Source organism: Balaenoptera acutorostrata, chromosome 10 (genome assembly GCF_949987535.1).
Source record: "Balaenoptera acutorostrata chromosome 10, mBalAcu1.1, whole genome shotgun sequence".
In the NCBI taxonomy this organism is placed as follows: Eukaryota; Metazoa; Chordata; class Mammalia; order Artiodactyla; family Balaenopteridae; genus Balaenoptera; species Balaenoptera acutorostrata.
In genome coordinates this window covers 31,541,385-31,561,792 of record NC_080073.1, presented here as the reverse complement: position 1 = coordinate 31,561,792, position 20,408 = coordinate 31,541,385, and the positions used below count along the sequence as shown (strand labels likewise).

General features: G+C 43.1%; 1 protein-coding gene across 7 annotated transcripts in view; it reads left to right on the top strand.

The window, feature by feature from the left end:
* Nucleotides 1-20,408, top strand: part of PXK (PX domain containing serine/threonine kinase like) — a 75,766-nt gene that overhangs the window by 8,449 nt on the left and 46,909 nt on the right. For 5 of the 7 annotated variants that reach the window (XM_057554159.1, XM_057554166.1, XM_057554162.1 and 2 more), the window contains exons 2-3: nt 16,723-16,773; nt 18,612-18,659. In XM_057554159.1, coding sequence (XP_057410142.1) covers nt 16,723-16,773; nt 18,612-18,659 — 99 coding nt within the window. The remainder of the gene's footprint in view (nt 1-16,722; nt 16,774-18,611; nt 18,660-20,408) is intronic. The other 2 variants (XM_057554160.1, XM_057554165.1) reach the window with 1 other exon arrangement.

Below are 20,408 nucleotides of genomic sequence, written 5' to 3'. Positions count from 1 at the left end.
TCTGCTCTATGAATGAAGCATACAGTTTCTGCCGTGTCAGAATGCCTCTAAGATGTTGGGAACATTAATGAGCATTTATGAAGAGTCTTCTGTGTGCCAAGCACTGTGCTGTGTATTAAGGTAAAAAGATGAATGAAATAGGGAGCTTATATCCCGGTAGAGGTGGCAGACCTCTAAACCAAAGAAGAAGTAAGGTATTGAAAGTGCCAGTCTGGAAGGATTGGGACTTTGGGATTAGTAGATGTAAACTATTATATATAGGATGGATAAACAACAAGGTCCTACTGTATAGCACAGTGAACTATATTCAATATCTTGTGATAAACCATAATGGAAAAGAATATGAAAAAGAATATATATGTGTATGACTGAGTCACTTTGCTGTACAGCAGAAATTAACACATTGTAAATCAACTATACTTCAATAAAATTTAAAAAAAAAGAAAGAGCATGCCAGTCTGCCCTGGAGCAGGGAGGGCAAAGTGGGCGTGACTCAACCCAGGTCCTCCTGGGGGAACTAGGAAAGGCTTAACAGAGCCTTTCAGAGAACTTGTTCTAAATCAGCACTCCCCAGGCCTTTTTTTAAAAAATACATCTTTATTGGAGTATAATTGCTTCACAGTGCTGTGTTAGTTTCTCTTGTCCTCAGGCCTTTTTAACTGATATATATATATATATTTTTTTTTGTTGTTGTTCATTATTTATTTATTTATTTGGTTCTGGCAGGCAGGCTCCTTAGTTGTGGCTTGCCAGCTCCTTAGTTGCGGCATACGAACTCTTAGTTGTGTCATGCATTTGGGATCTAGTTCCCTGACCAGGGATCAAACCTGGGCCCCCTGCATTGGGAGTGTGGAGTCTTATCCACTGCGCCACCAGGGAAATCCCTCCCCAGGCCTTTTTTAACTCGCAAACTCTTTTCATAGTAATAATGAATTGTGAAAACCTCCTCTGATTTTAAATTTAAAAAATATTTTATTCAAATTAGCACATTTTTGAAAATTATATTAATGTTTGGGATCAGAATTATACTGGTTTCTGAAATCTTACAGACAGTAAGAATTGTGATAAGGTGAATACAACTTAAGGCACCGATAAAGAGCTTCTTCAGACAATTTGCAGAATAACCATTTTTGTGATGATTCGCACTTCCTGTGTTTCTCACTAATTTCTCACTAAGTCATATTTTGCCATTGGCATTCCTTAAGCCTGCCTTTAGTCATGGTCCATTATGGGTGTAAATGAAAACATATACGACTAAGAACAAAATAATTTTAAAAGCTATGTAATGGTCAAAACCATGGTAAACCAACTAAACGATGCACACTCTCATCTGATCTCTGTGGTGCCTCCCATACTTCTTGCATGCTGCACACTTGGAGGCTCTTTGCCTGTTTTGAGTTAAAGGGAGAAAATATTTAAATAATTATTTATTGACAGATTTTTTTTTTAAAGTAGAAATAGAAACAGAAGCCTTATAGCCTTTAACACATAAATTCTGAAACACTTAACAGAGCCCCTAACTGTTCATCTTGTTCCAAACTCTTACTAATCCACCATAAGGATCTCAGTTTAAAAAACTAAAGAATGAGCAGCTATGTCCTCTGAGGTCAGGATGCATTTGCAGGCTGTAGGAGGTCATTAGTTTATTCAGCTGATACTGCTGTGAGTATGCCCCTGTGTTCCTGGCACTATCCTAGGTACTTGGGATGTAGGTCTAAGCAAGATAGACTTGGTCCCTGCCTTCATTTGTTCATTCATCCCTAAAGGATTTACTGTGGAGGATTCTGGTGTGGAGTAAAAGATGGAAAAGGGGGACTTCCCTGGTGGCGCAGTGGTTGGGAATCCGCCTGCCAGTGCAGGGGACATGGGTTCGAGCCCTGGTCCAGGAAGATTCCACATGCCCTGGAGCAACTAAGCCCGTGTGCCACAACTACTGAGCCTGTGCTCTAGAGCCCGCAAGCCACAACTACTGAGCCCACGTGCCACAACTACTGAAGCCCGTGTGCCTGCAGCCCACGCTCCGCAACAAGAAAAGCCACTGCCATGAGAAGCCCGTGCACCGCAACGAAGAGTAGCCCCTGCTCGCCACAACTAGAGAAAACCCGTGCACAGCAACGGAGACCCAACGCAGCAAAAATAAATAAATTAAATAAATTAAAAAAAAAAAAGATGGAAAAGGGAGACTAGAGCCAATTGTGGGGCCCCTTGGATGCCAGGCTAAGGGATCTGAACAGCAGTGAGGGGGCTTGAGCATATATGTGGCAGAAAGTGGTATTTTAGGAAGCTTAGTTTGCTGGTGGTGTTCGAGGTTCAGTAAAAAGGGTGAGGGAAGGGGAGAAGAGAGTCCAGGGTGATAACGAAGCAGTGCAGTTAGAAAGGCCACATCTCAGGTCAGTGGCAGAAGGGAGAGAAGGTAGAAAGAGAAGGAGGAACACATCAGAGGGAAAGTCTGCTAGGTAGGGGCCGGGAGGGAAAAAGAGGCACTAGAAATGATTAGAAAAATAGTACAAGGTAAGCAAGGGGTACCTGGTCTTCCCAGGAAGATCGTGAGTCTAAGTTTGGTTTTAGACAATACTTGTCATGATAACAGCTAACATTGTTTAAGCACTTATTATATACCCTGCCCTGTGCTAAGTGCTTTACATTACTTATTTGATAAGTTTTGACAAATGTAAATGTAACCACTGTGTAACGTTTTCATCACTCCAAATATTTCCTTGGTCCTCTTTGCAGTCAGTACTTTCCCTCTGATCCCTGGCAACTACTGATCTGCTTTCTGTTACTATTGTTTCACCTTTTCTAGAATGTCATATATAAATGGAATCTTGTTGGATATAGTCTTTTGTGTCTGGCTTCTTTCACTTAGCATAAAGCCTTGAGCTTCCTCCATGCTGTTGCATGTTTCTTTTTATTGCTGAGTAGTAGTCTACTGTATGAATGTACCACAGTTTGTTATCCATTCACCAGCTGGAAGACTTTTGGGCTGTTTCCAGGTTGGGGCTGATTATGAATAGAGCTGCTGTGAACATGCAAGTCTTTTTTTTTTTTTTAATTAATTTTATTTATTTATTTATTTCTGGCTGTGTTGGGTCTTCGTTTCTGTGCGAGGGCTTCCTCTAGTTGTGGCAAGCGGGGGCCACTCTTCATTGTGGTGCGCGGGCCTCTCACTCTCGCGGCCTCTCTTGTTGCGGAGCACAGGCTCCAGACGCGCAGGCTCAGTAGTTGTGGCTCACGGGCCCAGCTGCTCTGTGGCATGTGGGATCTTCCCAGACCAGGGCTCGAACCCGTGTCCCCTGCATTGGCAGGCAGATTCTCAACCACTGCACCACCAGGGAAGCCCAACATGCAAGTCTTTGTGTAGACATACTTTCATTTCTCCTGGGTAAATATCTAGGAATGGCATTGCTTAGTCATATGCTAAGTGAATATTTAACTTCATAAGAAATTGCCAGACTTTTCTAGATTCTCATTTGATTCTCATAACCACTCTGAATTGAGTTTGTTATTATTCCCATTTTTCAGTTGGAAGAAAGTAAAGTGCAAAGAGGGTATGTAACTTGCTCCAGGCCATAGGACTGGGGGCAGCAGATCGAAGGTTTGTATGGTGCTAGTGGACTTTGAATGAAAGAGATACCAGTCGGGAGCCATAGCCAACCTGATCTGTTATTACGGCCACACCAGTATGATGGCTGCACAAAGCCTAGGCCTAGCCAAGGACAAGTTAGTGGTCCTTCCCTGAGCCGCAGAACCAGACACTGAGTTGGGTGACTATTTTCTCAGTTCTTCCATTCTGGCTGCTAGGAGTGGAGTTAATTCATTACATATAGTGGAGGCCTTAGGGCAGTGCTGTCCAATGGAAGTATAACGCAAACCATGTGTGTAAATTAAAATTTTCTAGTAGCCCACATTAAAAACGTATAGAGAAACAGGTGGAATTAATGTAAATAATATAGCCTGCTTAACCCACTATATCCGAAATACTGTCATTGATTATATGTAATCAATATAAAAATTATTAATGCATTTTACATTCTCTTTGTCATATGAAGCTTTTGAAATCTGGTGTGTATTTTCCAGGATTAGCCTCATTTCAGGTGCTCAGTAGCCACACTGCTTGTGGCTACTATACTGGACAGCACAGATGTAGACATTAAAAATAATATCCAGAGGCACAGTTACTAAAATGGAAAAAATTCATGTTATATTAAGTGGGAAAAAAGCAAGTTATAACACTATGCTTAGTATGCTTACATTTTCATAAATATCTGTTTATATCTGCAAATAAGTAGTCTATAATGGTACTGTAGCCACTGGACTACTTAAATTTGATAAAATTTAAAATTCAGTTCCTAAGTCACACAGGCCACGTGTGCATAGTGGCTGCCATATTGGACCTCACAGCCTTAGGTCATTATTTTCTTCAAACCACTGACCTGATTGGGGAAGGCTGAGCTAGAGAGTAGAACCTTTTGGTCTGCATCCAGCGGGGCTTTGTGACCACTGAGGTCCAGAGCCGCCATGGTTTTTTTTTTTTTTTTTTTTTTTTTTTAAAGAATTGTTTCTTTTTTTTATTTTAAATTTTATTTATTTATTTATTTTTGGCTGTGTTGGGTTTTCGTTTCTGTGCATGGGCTTTCTCTAGTTGCGGCGAGCGGGGGCCACTCTTCATCGCAGTGCGCGGCCTCTCACTGTTGCGGCCTCTCTTGTTGCGGAGCACAAGCTCCGGACGCACAGGCTCAGTAGTTGTGGCTCACGGCCTAGTTGCTCAGAGGCATGTGGGATCTTCCCAGACCAGGGCTCGAACCCGTGTTCCCTGCATTGGCAGGCAGATTCTCAACCACTGTGCCACCAGGGAAGCCCACCGCCATGGTTTTTAACAGTAAAGCACAGGAAAGAGGTGCACTTATTGTGCAGCTGTTGTTAGAGTTTAATAGGAGCGTAGTGTAGAAACAGAACGGCCTAGTCAAAGACCCTGTTTTCTTTTGGTGCAACTGCCATTCAGATTGCTGAGTACTCTGTAAATCTGTGTCCACTTTAGGCATGTTTATATAAAAATGCTTCTTTCTGCTTCTTCAAAACCTGCCTAGTGTTCATAGTGGGGCTTGTTTAAAATAGTTTTCTTATTTGTACACAGTCTCTGTGCAGTGCCCAGGTAACATCCAGCCCAGATGTACGTAGACAACAGTCTGTGTACATGTAGTAGGAGGTTAGGTTGCAAAGTGCAGGGCACTGAAGTCAGGAGACTGGGCTGGGAGGTGCTGTGCAAGCCCCACAGCCGTATTAACTCAGATCACCCAGGCCTGGGTTCTCCTGACTTGGCCTCCACTCTCTCCCAGCCTCTTCCTGACTTGATGGACTGGTTCTGCCTGTTCAGCCAACCTCAGTTCCTCAGAATGAGAGGGTAGATGGTGAGAAAGCGTTCTGCCCAAGGCCATAGAACCGTCAGTCAGGCCTGGGGTGGAGTTTGTTCTCAGCACTTACTAGCTAAGTGTCCTTGTTCAGGGCATCTACCCTCTCTGAGCCTTGGGATTCTTATAAAAGAGGAATAGTGATATCTACCTCCACGCACTCCTGGGAGATGGAATAAGCTGAGGAACAGAAGGCGTAGAGTAAGTGCTCCATAAACAGCAATTATTACCTTCAGCTCTGAAGAGATAAATGGCAGCATGGTGTGAATAGTCACGTATATGGTTAGTTATGAACTGGAACTCGTGTCTCAGGAAAGAGCACAGTGACATTTTTAGGCCAGGTAGAATAGATTTATGTGTAGTCAGCTCTCCATTATCCTTAGAGATGGTGGCCAGTTCTACTATAAATTATTGAAACCAGTAGGGACTCCCCTAGCTTGACTTCAACTTATAGTTTCAAGCTTTTTTCCCACCAAATGTTTTAGCACCCCTGATACAAGTAGAAGAGTTCATTTATTTGATTTTCATCTTCTGTTTTTCCAGTCTTCCCAGCACAGTAAAAGTGCTGATGAGTAGTAAAATGACCAAAAGATCCCTTGCCAAAGGAAAAAAGATGCTAGCTTGCATTTATCATTGATAACATACTGTGCTCTTATCTAAGCTCAGATAATTTCAGTCCTTATCACTCAGGATTCCTTATTTTATTTTATTTATCAAAATTTATATATTTATTTATTTATTTATTTTTGGCTGTGTTGGGTCTTTGTTGCTGTGCGCAGGCTTTTCTAGTGGCGGTGAGCGGGGCTACTCTTCATTGCGGTGCACGGGCTTCTCATCGTGGTGGCTTCTCTTATTGCGGAGCACGGGCTCTAGGCGCGTAGCTTCAGTTGTGGCACACAGGCTCAGTAGTTGTGGCGCACAGGCTTAGTTGCTCCGCGGCATGTGGGATCTTCCCAGACCAGGGCTCGAACCCGTGTCCCCTGCATTGGCAGGTGGATTCTTAATCACTGCGCCCCTAGGGAAGTCCGGGGATTCCTTATTTTAAAGTAGCATGTTTGTTTTTTGTTTTTTTTTTAAATTTATGTATTTATTTTTGGCTGCATTGGGTATTCGTTGCTGCGTGCGGGCTTTCTCTAGTTGCGGTGAGCAGGGGCTACTCTTTGTTGCAATGCACCGGCTTCTCATTGTGGTGGCTTTTCTTTGTTGCAGAGCACGGGCTCTAGGCGTGCAGGCTTCAGTAGTTGCAGCACGTGGGCTCAGTAGTTGTGGCTCGTGGGCTCTAGAGCACAGGCTCAGTCGTTGTGGCGCACGGGCTTAGTTGCTCCGTGGCATGTGGGGTCTTCCCGGACCAGGGCTCGAACCCGTGTCCCCTGCATTGGCAGGCGGATTCTTAACCACTGCGCCACCAGGGAAGTCCTGAAGTAGCATGTTTTAAACTACATGTGTGACAAACCAAGGAACTTCTTAAAAAATTGTTTTTCCTGATTGCAAATGTAACATATGCTCATTAAGGATAAAGTGAAAAATAGAAAACAATAGCTAAGAGAATTTAAATCACATATAATTTCACCTCCGGAGACAACAACTGTTAACATTTGGTGTAGTTCCCTCTTCCTATCAATGTTATCACAGAATTTTTGATCCTTTTTTAATAGTTAACATTATAATATATACCTTTTCCCATGTATTGAAAAATCATTTTAATACATCCTTTTTTTTCTAAGTGGACCATTTTTTTTTTTTAAGATTTATTTATTTATTTGGCTGCTCCGGGTCTTAGTTGTGGCAGGCTGGCTCCTTAGTTGTGGCATGCAAACCCCCAGCTGCAGCATGCATGTGGGATCCAGCTGCCTGACCAGGGATCGAACCCGGGCCCCCTGCATTGGGAGCGTGGAGTCTCATCCACTGCGCCACTGGGGAAGTCCCTTTAAAGTCTTTATTGAATTTGTTACAATATTGCTTCTGTTTTGGTTTTTTGGCCGCGAGCCACAAGGCATGTGGGATCTTAGCTCCCCAGTCAGGATTCTAACCCTCATCCCCTGCACTGGAAGGTGAAGTCTTAACCATTGGACCTCCAGGGAGGTCCCAGTACATCCTTTTAAAGACTTGTATATTCTTCCACTATGTAGATAAACCATAAATAGCTTGTCCAATCCTCTTGTTGCTGATATCCAAGTTATCTTAGGGGGGGAGGCTTTTTAATTAGCCCCCTTTAAAACTGGGCGTAGAAGCTGGGACGATAGAGGCTGGAAGGATGGTGCTCCTTGTTAGCAATCAGAGACTGATAACATTGTTTCCCATGTTCAGAGAAAATGGCTGCTTCTTCTTTCTCGTGGGTGCTCTTGGTGCTGCTGCTGTCTCGTGTGTGCTGATTCACCTGCAGACACCTTGCCTTCACTATTTTCTTAGCAGAAAAGAAAACTAAGTTACAAAGCTAGCCTTTTTTCTGGAAGTTCTAAGTACACGACCCTGCCTAATACTCGCCACAACCCTGTTGGAAAGGTATGGTTTTGCAGATGAGTAAACCGAGGCTCAGAGGAATTAGGTCACAAAACTAGTAAATGGCAGAGAGCCGTTGCCCTTTCCCTGGAGCCTTGTGGTTGTGACGCGGGGAAGGGGCGCACATCGTAGCTGATCTCTACATAGTGGCCAGCTCCTGCTGCGTGCTCCAAAAGGACTCTGGGTGGCCTGTCTCCGGGCAGCAGCAAACGGGGGTAGATAGAGAATTAGCCCAAGGAAGAGGAGCACTTCAGTCCTGGCAGGTACTTAGGTTGGTACCAGCTCAGGGCGTGAGGGATGAGGAGTTGGCCGCCTTAGATACCAGAACCCACATAAAAATCATGATTGCCAGCCAGATCAGAGTTTGTGTGTTTGTCTTTTCTAGCCAGTTAAATATGTCGTGTGTGGTTCTCTGAGATTATGTTCAGTGTGTCTGTTTCTGCCCTTTCAGGGCATCAGCCCAAGACATACGAGGATTATTGAACAAGGGAAGGTTGTATTTCATTTTTAATTACTATTTAATTGAGCCTCAGATTTTCCAGGGTTTATTTTCTTTGCTTTGACGTAAGATGGAATTCATGGGTTCCCATCTTAGCAAATTATGTAATTGCTTTGGCATCATTTAGGGGTCTCTGTACTATAGAATGCTACAGAAACTGCTGTTTAAAATGCTGCATCCATTCCGTAGTCGTGTCTCAGGTCAAAGGATTTTGGAGTGCCGCTTTCTCCTGGCTGGAACATTGGCTGTCTTTGAAGTCAGCGTGGAGGCCAGCTCCCCTGGCAGGGCAGGAGTCCGTCACGCAGAGGAGAGCGTGGACTTCAAAAGGCCTGGAGAAGGAGGCATGCGCAATACAGCCTCTGAATCTCACTGCGCGGATCAGAGCATGTTTGTGATGTGTTCCTTGCCCCTTCTGTGAATGCAGAGTGGAAACTAGAGAATTTGTTTTGCATAAAGTTAAAGCACAGGGTTCTGTGATTCAGTCAGTTAGGTTTTAAATGAAATTTATTTCACTTGGTTGAAAAGGAGATACACTTGGCTTCACTCAAAACTTAACCTGAGTTGCCAAAACTCAGGTTAAGATAGTGGTGATTCTTCAGATGCCTTTTAAAACCCTTAACGCTTTCATTCGTTTGGGGGCAGGTTTTGTACATTATTGACTTGCACAGCAATTAAAATAAAGCAAAGGCATGTTCCATCCCCGAAAATCTGCGGATGAAACAACGATAAGTAATGAATATTCAGCAGAGCAAGGAGTAATCATTAATTCTAAGTGGAATATTAAGGATGGTAAGCAGCCAGGCAGGTGGCCAGTGGGCTGAGCAGAAGTCCTGCAACCATGAGAATTTCCTCAGAAAGCTTGCTGTCCAGCAGGGTGGTGCCCCCCACTGCCCAGAGGCCGCAGCTGTTGTGCCGTGTGATACCGCGGGTTTGACTACTGATTTTATAAAACCTGAGGGCGTGGGAGACCCGTGGGGATTTTCTGGAGAGTGCTGTCAGACTTTAGCTGCATATAGGTGCACATGAAGATAGCAACACGCTGCCTCCTTCCCGAAGGTGCAGGCGGTCAGTTAACAAATACCCATCACCGAGCATTCGCTGCACTTCTGCCCGTTGGCTTGACCTTGTGCTGGGTGCTATTTGGAATATGAAGAAACGTGTGTTCTAGCCCTTGAAGAACTTAGTTCAGTTGGAGAGGAAACCCAGTCCCCCACCCCACCCCGCAAACATAGGCAGACATGGGACAAAGATAGCCGTAACATGGTTGAAAAGCTGACCTTCCCAGGTTTTGCTTAGGTAGAAAAGCAAAGGGAGAGGAGTAAGTAAGGGGTGTTGAGGATACACAGGGTCTGACTGGGTAGAGGAGGGATTAAGCAGAAAGAAAGGGTTAGGACAGTTCAGGCAGGCGATGGAAGAGCATGGAAGCTAGGCTAAGGAGTTTGGGTTTTATCCCGTGGCCAGTGGGAGCCCTAGAAGGTTCCTGTGCGGGGAAGTAGCATAGTGTTGGGTGTCTAGCAAGGTCACTTGTGCTCAGCCTTCTCTGCGGGCCTCCCTATGAAGGGAAAGTGCCGGGAGGACGCGGGTCTGGCAGTGAACTGGGAGTGGTGTGGCTCGTGGGCGCTGGAGACACACAGATCTGACCTCCTATCCCAGAGCCACTGCTCTCCAGGCAAGGCGTTTATGCTTTCAGAGACTCAGTGCCCCTGGCTGCAAATGAGAGTTATTGTTCTTCCTTGTTCACCTGAAGGGGACGTTGGTGGATCTTGTGAGTGGGGCCACCACAGTAGGACCATTCGGGAAACCCTAGAGGGCTCAGGTTAGGTAACTCCTACACCCAAGAAAAAAGGAGAGTGCCTGCGAAGAGGCCAGGAGGGCTGAGGGTAGGCGGAGAGGATGCTGTGAGTTGTGGTGGGTGCTTGGTTCACTGGTTTCCTTCCTCTCAGGACAGGGTGTTTCTTTTTGTAATGTGAAGCTGCTTCCTATTTAAGAGGTTTTAGAACCGTGATTCTCGCCTCTGGCAGCACATTAGAATCACCTGGGGAACTTTTAAGACCTACTAATGCCTGTGCCTCAGCCCAGACAAGTTAAATCAGAATCTGTGGCAGGTAGGGTCAAAGCATGGGTTTTTGTTTTTGTTTTTGTTTTTTTAAGTTCTCTGGGAGATTCTAGAATGTAGGAGGGTTGAGACCCTCTGCTTTAGAGGTAGAGATGTGGGAACGTTGACAGGTAAAATACCTCCAGACAGCTGCCCCGTCTCTCCGTACTCTGAGTCTCAGTAAGTCTGATAGCTGTGCCAAAAGGGAAGAGAGAAGAATGCCGTGGGTTAGGTGGGTTTGGAGGTTGGCTTAAGTTTTGGCTTTAGCTTCTTTTACACATTTCTTTCCAAGTGGTCTGTGTTTGTGCCCTCACTAAAGTAATTTCGGGTCAGACAGATTCAAAATAAGTTTTCCTCCCTAGTTTTTCCAAAATCTCATCACACTGAGGCATCTTTGAATGCCTGCCAGCTACAGTGCAGTGAAATCTCAAGTATCTTTTCGGAAACTCGGGAGATACAAAATGTCAGTGAGGATGCTTACTGGGGAAATGGCCTGCATTGGAAGCATTAATCAACAGTTGTGGAAATGACAGCCCCTACCCCTGCACCCTCAGGATGAGTCCACCTGAGTTCCCCAGACTGGTGAGGACCCCCATCTTTCAGGGCTGCGGAAAGAGCCAGGCTCAGGGCGTCTCCAGGTCCCTGGGGGTTGCCAGCCATGTCTGGCAGGTTGGAGGGTCCTAGGAATCAGTGACTGGGGTTCCGGTTCCCAGTCAGCTGCTTCCTAGCTGTGCAACCTTGGACAGCTCACTTAATTTTGCTGAGATCTACCCTCCAGGCAGCTGTGAGGATTGGATGAGAAGTGTTAAGGGGCTTAGGAAAGTTCCTGGCACAAGATCAGTGCTTATTTTACGTTAATTCTCTCTTCTCTTCCTTAAGTCAGAAATCACATGGTCCCAATGCCTTTCCACTTTGAAGAACTTCGGTACCAACCACCCTGACTTGCCGAAATGCCCACCCTGCCCCGCCAAAATAAGGGTGTGGTGTCATGAAGAGGAGCGGGAAGAAGGCCCTTTGGGCACGTGGCAGCAGATGGCAGGGATGGGCAGCCGGCATAGGTCTGTGTGACGCAGAGCCGCCCTACAGGGCTCTTAGCTCTCCCTTCTGTGCCTGGTGGTTTATTGTCTCTTACATAGACTGCAGGTTCTGTTCCACATCAGAGAGGGTGGCAAAGATGGGAATGATTCACCGGAGGATTCTGGGCTGGTGACTCCAACTCTGGAGGTGGAAGCCTGACTTCAAATGTCGCGTTTCTGCTGGTCTCCAGGGCACTCCTCTCTCTGCTTTAATCAGAGCTTCAGCCTGGTTGCAAGCAGTAGAACAGCTGTGCTATGTTTAGTTGACAAATTGGAGATTTGAGGTGAAAGTATTTCCTTTTGGTCAGGCTGGGTGGTGGTATCAAGCAAACGAAAAAAATTAAAATGTTTTGTAGTTAGGGATGAACTTGCTCCATTCAAGTGGAATGAAAGTATTTCTGAGCAAAGTCACCGTGCCTATTTCCCATTGTCTTTCTGTATCTGCAACCACACGGCAGATGGGACCTGAGGGCAACACTGGAGCCTTAACGTCTCTTAAAGTGTCTTTACAGAAGAAACACAATGGGGTTTTTGAGGCCACCAGTAATTAAGCGAGCCCTCTAGGTGGGCGTGCACATATTCTCAACAGTGTGGTGTGTGGAGTACCAGTAGGCTGCAGCCGGGGGCAGATGATGACAGAAGTAACCCCTCCACCACCCTGCATCCCCAGCCTCCATAGACCGGAATGACCTGTTTTACTCGATGCACCTGGACCTGGGTTTCTCAGCCTCAGCACTGTTGACGTTTAGGGCCAGGTAGTCCTTCCTTGTAAGGCTGTCCTGTGCATCGTAGGTGTTTATCAGCATCTCTGACCTCTAGCTATCAGATGCCCATAGCACTCCCTCATCCTGTGACAACCAAAGATGTCTCCAGACATTGCCAGGTCTCCTCTGGGGCAGAACCACCCTCTTTGGAGAAACACTGATATAAACATAAAGAGTGTCTCGGCAGAAACATGAATTAGGATGTCAGTTTGGGATATCATAGTCTGACATCAGGACCCAGGCACCCTCTTATAGTTACTGCTTCCCTTTTGCCAAATGCTTTTCCCCAACATTATTGTGTGCCATATTATAGCCAAGTTAAAAAAAACCCAAAAAAAACCCAACCCCCTAAACTGTGCATATACAGAGGGAAGGAATGGAGTCAGACTGTACCTTTCTTGTTTAGAATTATACCCCCAGCATGAACAAAGCACAGGGATTGGAACATGATAGGTGCTTAATTGATGTTTACAATTGGCCGCAACATCTTTGTAAAACACAGGTCTAAGCTTTCAACCCAAAGTATATAAAGCAGGACAGCAGTGTTAGCACCTACCGAGTGCTCAACATTGAACTGGAATTTTTTAAATTAATATTATTCCTCTTATAAATCATAGTGAAGCAATGGATGCTTGAAGTGATTTTTGAGAAATAACAGTTCCTCCCTGACTTAGACATCAACTTGTCTGTGTGTAGTTGTTTGGAAGTACTCAATTATATGTGCTGATTTTAGCTCTACTATAAGAATGTAAAAGCCCAGACAATTTGCCAGGAAGACAACCCTGAGAAAAGAAGAAAATTTCAAAGCTAATGGACTGATCCCCAAATACAAGAATGTCAGATATTTTTAGTGTTTTATCTTTGTGTATTCAGAAATAATTGCATTGGCATATTGCTTAAGAGATTTGCTGTAGTACCCAAGTTAATTTTGAAATATTTATTTTATAACCCCACAGGAAACCAGCTAAGCAGGGTGCCAGGTACATAGTTGATTCGCTCGTAAATTGAGTGGATATTGTTGAATGTACTATTCTTAACATAGTCCAGAGCAGGAGAAATTCCTGCGTATGTGGATTTTATCAACCTTTGCAAACTAAACAGAATGGAAATGAATGGTAGTGAAAATAAGATCTATTTTAAAATTCAGTTACCAAGTTAACAATGCTTATTTGGCTTTATTTTCTAAATAACCTATTTAAATCAGAATTAATTCAGTAGAAAGGATTTGTTGAGTACTGTGTTGATAAGCACTTGTTGACTAGTGACTATGAGTAATACCTGAATCGTACCATCCAAAGATGTTAAAAGAATTCTGAGCATTTGAGGAAAAAACGTTAATGTTTTTTATATGATTTCATCTGTACCTTCATCATAACTCCCTGTGTGTATAAGCAGAAGGCTGGACTAGGTCTCTGTTTCCTTCTTATTTGATTAGTAAGAATTACCTGGGGAGGCTATTAAAACTTCTAATTCCCGGTTTCTATCCTAGGGATTCTGATTCAGCAAGTCTGGTGCAAGGCCTGGGAATGTGTATTTTTAACACCCTGTCTTCTCTTCCCTCCCCAGGAGCAGGAAGATTTCAATGATCAGGCACCTTTGGGGGTCACTAGATTTGGTTTCTTTGGAAAATGCCATCACTGCATATCTATTCTACCTTTTTACTTGTTTTCTTAACCATGGCCTTTTCTAGTTGACTATGCAAATAAAATGCAAACTTTGAGTGGTAAAAATCATGGATCTTAGTCTTTTGACTCTACCATACTAGTTTTGAATGCCTAAGGTTGAAATTTTTAATTTGAGATAATTGTAGATTCTCATACAGTTATAAAAAACATCGCAGAGAGATCCCATATATTCATTATCCAGTTTTTTCATTGGTAGTATCTTGCAAAACTTGGTACAATATCATGACCAAGACATTAACATTGATGTAATCAAGATACATAATCAAGAACATTTCCATTGGTTCAGACATCCCTCATGTCTTAGTCCATTCAGGCTGCTATAACAAAATGCCATAAACCAAGTGGCCTATACACAACAGAAATTTATTTCTCATAGTTCTAGAGGCTGGAAGTCCAAGACTAAGGTGGCAGCATGCTTGCCTTCTGCTGATGGTCCTCCTCCGGGTTCATAGCTAGTGGCACCGTCTCAAACTATCCTCACGTGGTGGAAGAGGCAAGGGCCCCTCTGAAGACTCTTTTATAAGGGCACTAATCCCATTCATGAGGGCTTCACTCTCATGACCTAAGTACCTCCCAAAGGTCCCACCTCATAATACCATCATCTTTGGGGGTTAGTATTTCAACACATGAATTTTGGGGGGACAGAGACCTTCAAACCATAGCACTTCATTTGCCCTTCTATAGCCACACTTGTTTCCCTTCCACACACACCCTCCTACCCCAGCCTTAACTCTTGGCAACCACTAGGCTGTTCTCCATATCTATAATTTTGTCATTTCATGAATGTTGTAGAAATGGAGACATGTAGTTTATAATCTTTTGGTATTGGCTTTTTCACTCAGCATAATTCTCTGGAGATTCATCCAATTTGTTGCATGTATCAATAGTTTATTCCTTTTTGTTGCTGAGTCATATTCCCTGGTGTGGATGTAGCAAAGTTTAACCATTTACCTGCTTAAGGACATCTGGCTTGTTTCTACTTTTGGGCTGTTACCAATAAAGCTACTGTGAACTTTCATATGTGAGTTATTGTATGGACATAAGTTTTTGTTTCTCTGGAATAAATGTCCAGGAGTGCAGTTGCTGGGTCATATGATAGTTGCATGTTTTAATTTTTTAAGAAACTGCCAAACTATGTTCTGGAGTGTCTGTACCATTTAAAATTCCCACCATTAATTTATGAGTGATCCGGTTTGTCTGTTATCCTAGCCAGCATTTGGTGTTATCATTATTTTTTGTTTCAGCCATTCTCATAGGGATATAGTGATATCTCATTGTGGTCTTAATTTACATTTGCTAGATGACTAGTCATGTTGAATATCTTTTCCTGTGCTTGTATGCCATCTGTATATCCTCTTGAATAGCAGAATATTGTTGGATGGAGTGCTGTTGTTGGATAGAGTGTTCTATAAATGCTGATTAATCTGTTGGTTGATGGTAATGAAGTAAAATTCATATTTTATGGCAAGACAAGAAAAATTCGAACATAAAATTTTTCTCAGCCCATTTAGGTTTCCTCCCTCCCTTTTAGTATGTATTGTGTGGCTGCATTAACTAGACCTCCTTAGGAGATAACATTCCTTCTTAATCTCGCAAAGGGTCACCATGACCCACGACTTGCTTTGTACGTGCAGATCTGGATTGTGTAAACTGTTGATATGTCATTTGATGTATAACCGTTTGTCTTAAAAACTTACATAACTGTGCTTTGACCTCTAACAGGCGGAACAGTCCTCAGAGCTTTCTGAAAGACTGTCTCCTGGGTTATAGCCCCCAGGTTGGCTCGAATAAAAGTTTTCATTTCTTTCTTAGATTAATTGGTTATTAATTGTTAATTAATATTCAGTAAGATTATTAATCTTATTGATTAATTTTTCATCAATAATGGTATTGTTGAATTCGTCTATATCCTTACTGGTTTTCTCTTTAGTTGTTCTATCAATTGCTGAGAGAGGGGTGTTGAAGTCTCCAACTGTAATCATGGATTCATCTATTTCTTCTAACAGTTCTATCAGTTTTTGCTTCACATATTTTGCAGCTCTGGTATTTGGTGCACACACATTTAAGATTGTTATGTCTTGCTGCGAGATTACCCTTGTATCTTTATGTCCCTCTCTGTTTCTAGTAGTCTTTGCTCTGAAGTCTACTTTACCTGATGCTTTCACTTAATATTTTTGATCCTCTGATTTGGGTGGTTTTTTTGTTCTGTTTTGTTTCTTATTAAAAATTTGTTTTTATTAAAACAGTTGATTTTACAATGTTGTATTAATTTCAGGTGTACAGCAGAGTGATTCAGATATGTATTCTTTTTTAGATTCTTTTCCATTATAGGTTATTATAAGATATTGAGTATAGTTCCCTGTGCTGTACAGTAGGTCCTTGTTAGTTATCTATTTTATATATAGTAATGTGTATATTTTAATCCCAAACTCCTAATTTATCCCTCCCCCTCGGCCCCCACTTTCCCCTTTGGTAACCATAAGTTTATTTTTTATATCTGTGAGTCTATTTCTGTTTTGTAAATAAGTTCATTTGTATAATTTTTTTTTTTAGATTCCACATATAAGTGATATCTTATGATATTTGTTTCTCTCTGTCTGACTTACTTCACTTAGTATGATAATCTCTAGGTCCATCCATATAGCTGCATGATTTGGGTGTTTTGTAATTGAGGCTCTTTTCCCCTTCTTTTTTAGGAATATATCATTCGGGTACAAAGAGGAATTTCTGTAGAAAATAGCTGGCAGGTAAGCTTTTTTTTTTTTTTTTTTCTTTAGAAAAAATGTTTAAACAAAATTCTGACTTGGGGCATCTAAAAATCTGGAAAAACTATATTAATCATATGTCTTTTAGATATAAACGTTTAGCTCTAACATATGTATTATAAAAGGCTTTTATGTTCCCAGTTGTTTGGTTTAATTCGTGTATGATGTTACTACAGAGAGTAGTAATTTGTTCTCCAGCTGGACACAGAGTAAGTGGGGTAGGCAAATTACTTGTTTTGTTCCTAGCAATTCAAACCTCCTCCCCTGAAGCCATGGTTTGGGTGAGGCAGGTTAACATTCAGTCCACGAGGTAGAAGGGTGAGACACTGCCCTGGACATTGTGCATTTCATGGACTCCCAAGTCCAGTCATGGACAATTTCTAGTGCTAGTTCCCGCACTGACCATAGGTAGGGATCTGCTTACAGCCCCAGGGCCTGCTTTCCTCACAGGTGGCCTCAGAGAGGCAGAACTTAACTATATAGATCTAGAGGTGCTTCCCATCCCAGTTGACTTGCAGAGGGTGGCTGAATTCAGTACAGGGACCATTTCTTTCCTGTTTTAGTAATTACAATGACCCTCCTGTCTTCCAAAAATCTTACCTTGTCCTTCATAGCCCAGGTTGAACCTTACCTCTCACCTTAAGCAGTCTTTGACCTCAGTGACCCATACTTGGTCTTTTCTTTGCCTGAAAATTCAAACTGCTTTTTGTTGGAATAATTATAATATTTAACATCAGTTGAGCATTTATTGTTAGGCACATTAATTCACTTAGCCCTTGAAAGCCAGTTCTGTGTGATAGTATTAGCCCCATTTTACATTCAAAAGGTAAGTAACTGGTCCAAGGTCACGCTTATATCCCTGCCAGAACAGGGTTGGAATTTGCACATTCTCTGTGGTTAACTATTGTACTACCTTTTGCTCCTTTGCACTTATCAGGGATGGCCTCATGTTTAACTTTCTGATGTATATATGTCAAACAGGCCCAAGGGCAATATCCTGCCAGAAAAATCAACCCTTGATGTAGTCTTCTAGATCCAGTGCTTTAGAGTCCTGGGGGATACTTAACAAAAATGTAGATACTTAACCTCCTTAAATTCCTGAATTCCTAGGTGATCTCCACGTAATTCTTATGCACACTAATATTTGAGAATCATCAATAAAGATTGAAAAAACTTTTTGAAAGCAAAATAACTTCCCCAGAGACTGAAGAGCTAGTGGAATTTGGCTATGGCCTAACCAATGGCATCAACATAACTAAGAAAGAATGCATACACAGTGGATGTGGGCTGTTGGCCAAGAGGGGAAACAGGGGGAATCAGAGAGCGGTGTGACATCTCTGCCTGCAGATGCGTCCAGTCTCTAGACTGGTTGGATCTCAAATGGGGGAAGTTTTATCCAGGGCAAGGATGAAATGGCCTCCAGACTGTCCACATGCTTTAACTTTAATTTCATATTCACTAAAACTTTTTTTTTTTTGTAAATCATTAATTCATCTTTCTAGGTGCCTGGTTAATAAAAAAAAAAAAAAAAACTTAAAGGGCTATTCACCCTGGAAGCAAATACATCATCATTCTTTCTTACTTGTTGGCATCTTGCGAGTTTGGCTAGCATTAACCAGTTTCCCACGGCCCAGCCAACTCTGGGGCACTGCTCGGTCTGTTTTCTGGGGCTGCTGAGTTAAGCAAGTTAAGCACCAGGTATATAAGCCCTGCTACCCTTAATGCAAGTGCCTTGGCTCTAAAATGCCAATAAATATTAAATAGGGAAATGAAAATTGATGGTCTTTGCTGAATCAAAACACCACTTTTATTTCTTACAGATTGTTAGGAGATACAGTGACTTTGATTTGCTGAACAACAGCTTGCAGGTAATTATTTTAAAACACCAATGACACACATTTATTGCTTGGGGTATCTTGGAAACTGGTTGGAAACAACAATATTAGGAACAAGAAATTAGCAAATTTCCCTAGCAAAGGAGATAAGCTCATACTTTAAACAGATGATGTGTGACTCTAAAAATAAACTTTGGGGAATAAACATCATTTATAATAGTCACCTTGCAGCTGGGCACCTTTGTGCCAGACTGTGTCCTCACCACAGTCATGGGATGCTGTGTGTTATCTCCTTTTCGCAGGTTAGGAGTGACTAAATGGATTGCTAGAGTTGTTCACTGAGAGCTGGGACGCTCAGACTCTCTTAAACAAGGCTGCATAGTCGGCATTGCAGATCAACAACACTCAGCAGTAACTAGAGACTCAGCCTTTTTCAGTGTAACTTTTTTTTTTTTTTTTTTACTTTTTAAATTTATTTTTTGATTGCATTGGGTCTTCGTTGCTGTGCACGGGGGTTACTCTTCGTTGCGGTGTGCGGGCTTCTCATTGCAGTGGCTACTCTTGTTGCGGAGAACGGGCTCTAGGGCATGCGAGCTTCAGTAGTTGTGGCACGCGGGCTCAGTAGTTGTGGCGCACGGGCTTGGTTGCTCTGCGGCATGTGGGATATTCCTGGACAAGGGATAGAACCCATGTCCCCTGCATTGGCAGGCAGATTCTTAACCACTGCGCCACCAGGGAAGTCCCTCAGTGTAACTTTTTTCTCTTAAATATGTATTTCTAAATCCCTTGGATTTAAATGTTTGTAACTTCGTGGCCATAATGGAAAGAGATGAGCTGGAAACAAAGCTAAGGCTGGTAATGATCGAAGAGTCCTAGAGAAGTGTTAGCACTGTAGGTACTGGCAATACCACCCATGTCTTCACCTGGTAGATTGGTCTTCAGGGGCCATGGTTTATTGAAGACCACTGGGCTTGTATCATATCTCAGCTTTGATTGGTAGCATAAACCCTTGAGCCAGAGTGCTTGGCTTACGACCAGCCCAGCTGGGAGGTGAACTGGCCATCATCACTCATTCTGAGTGACCTCTGATCCTGTCCACAAAGGTCAGGAGGACTGCTGCCTGGGAGGCAGCGTAATGCTTCCTTTCCTTCAAAAGGCCATTTTTTATTGACCAGACTTTGGAAAAATAGCATTTGTAGAGTCCAGACTTTCACATTATTTACAACACTGCTGAAAGCATGAATGCCTTATTTTCCTTCCAGTAGAACTGGCCTGGGTATCTGCAGACCTTCTTGTAATTGACATATGGTCATGCATTTCACACATGTTGTCTGTCTACATTTTTTTAAAAATAAATTTATTTAATTTTTAAATTTTTGACTGCGTTGGGTCTTCGTTGCTGTGCACGGGCTTTCTCTAGTTGAGGCAAGCAGGGGCTTCTCTTTGTTGCGGTGCGTGGGCTCTAGGCGCGCGGGCTTCAGTAGTTGTGGCTCGTGGACTCTAGAGCGCAGGCTCAGTAGTTGTGGCTCACGGGCTCTAGAGCGCAGGCTCAGTAGTTGTAGCTCGCGGGCTTAGTTGCTCCACGGCATGTGGGATCCTCCCGGACCAGGGCTCGAACCCGTGTCCCCTGCATTGGCAGGCGGATTCTTAACCACTGCGCCACCAGGGAAGTCCCAGAAGGGGGAGTGATTTTGTACAGTGCCGTTCAGCCATGGCTGAGTAAGAATCATGGAAAAATACTTCTGAAATTGAAATTGCCTAGGCCTAGCCCTCAAGAATGGG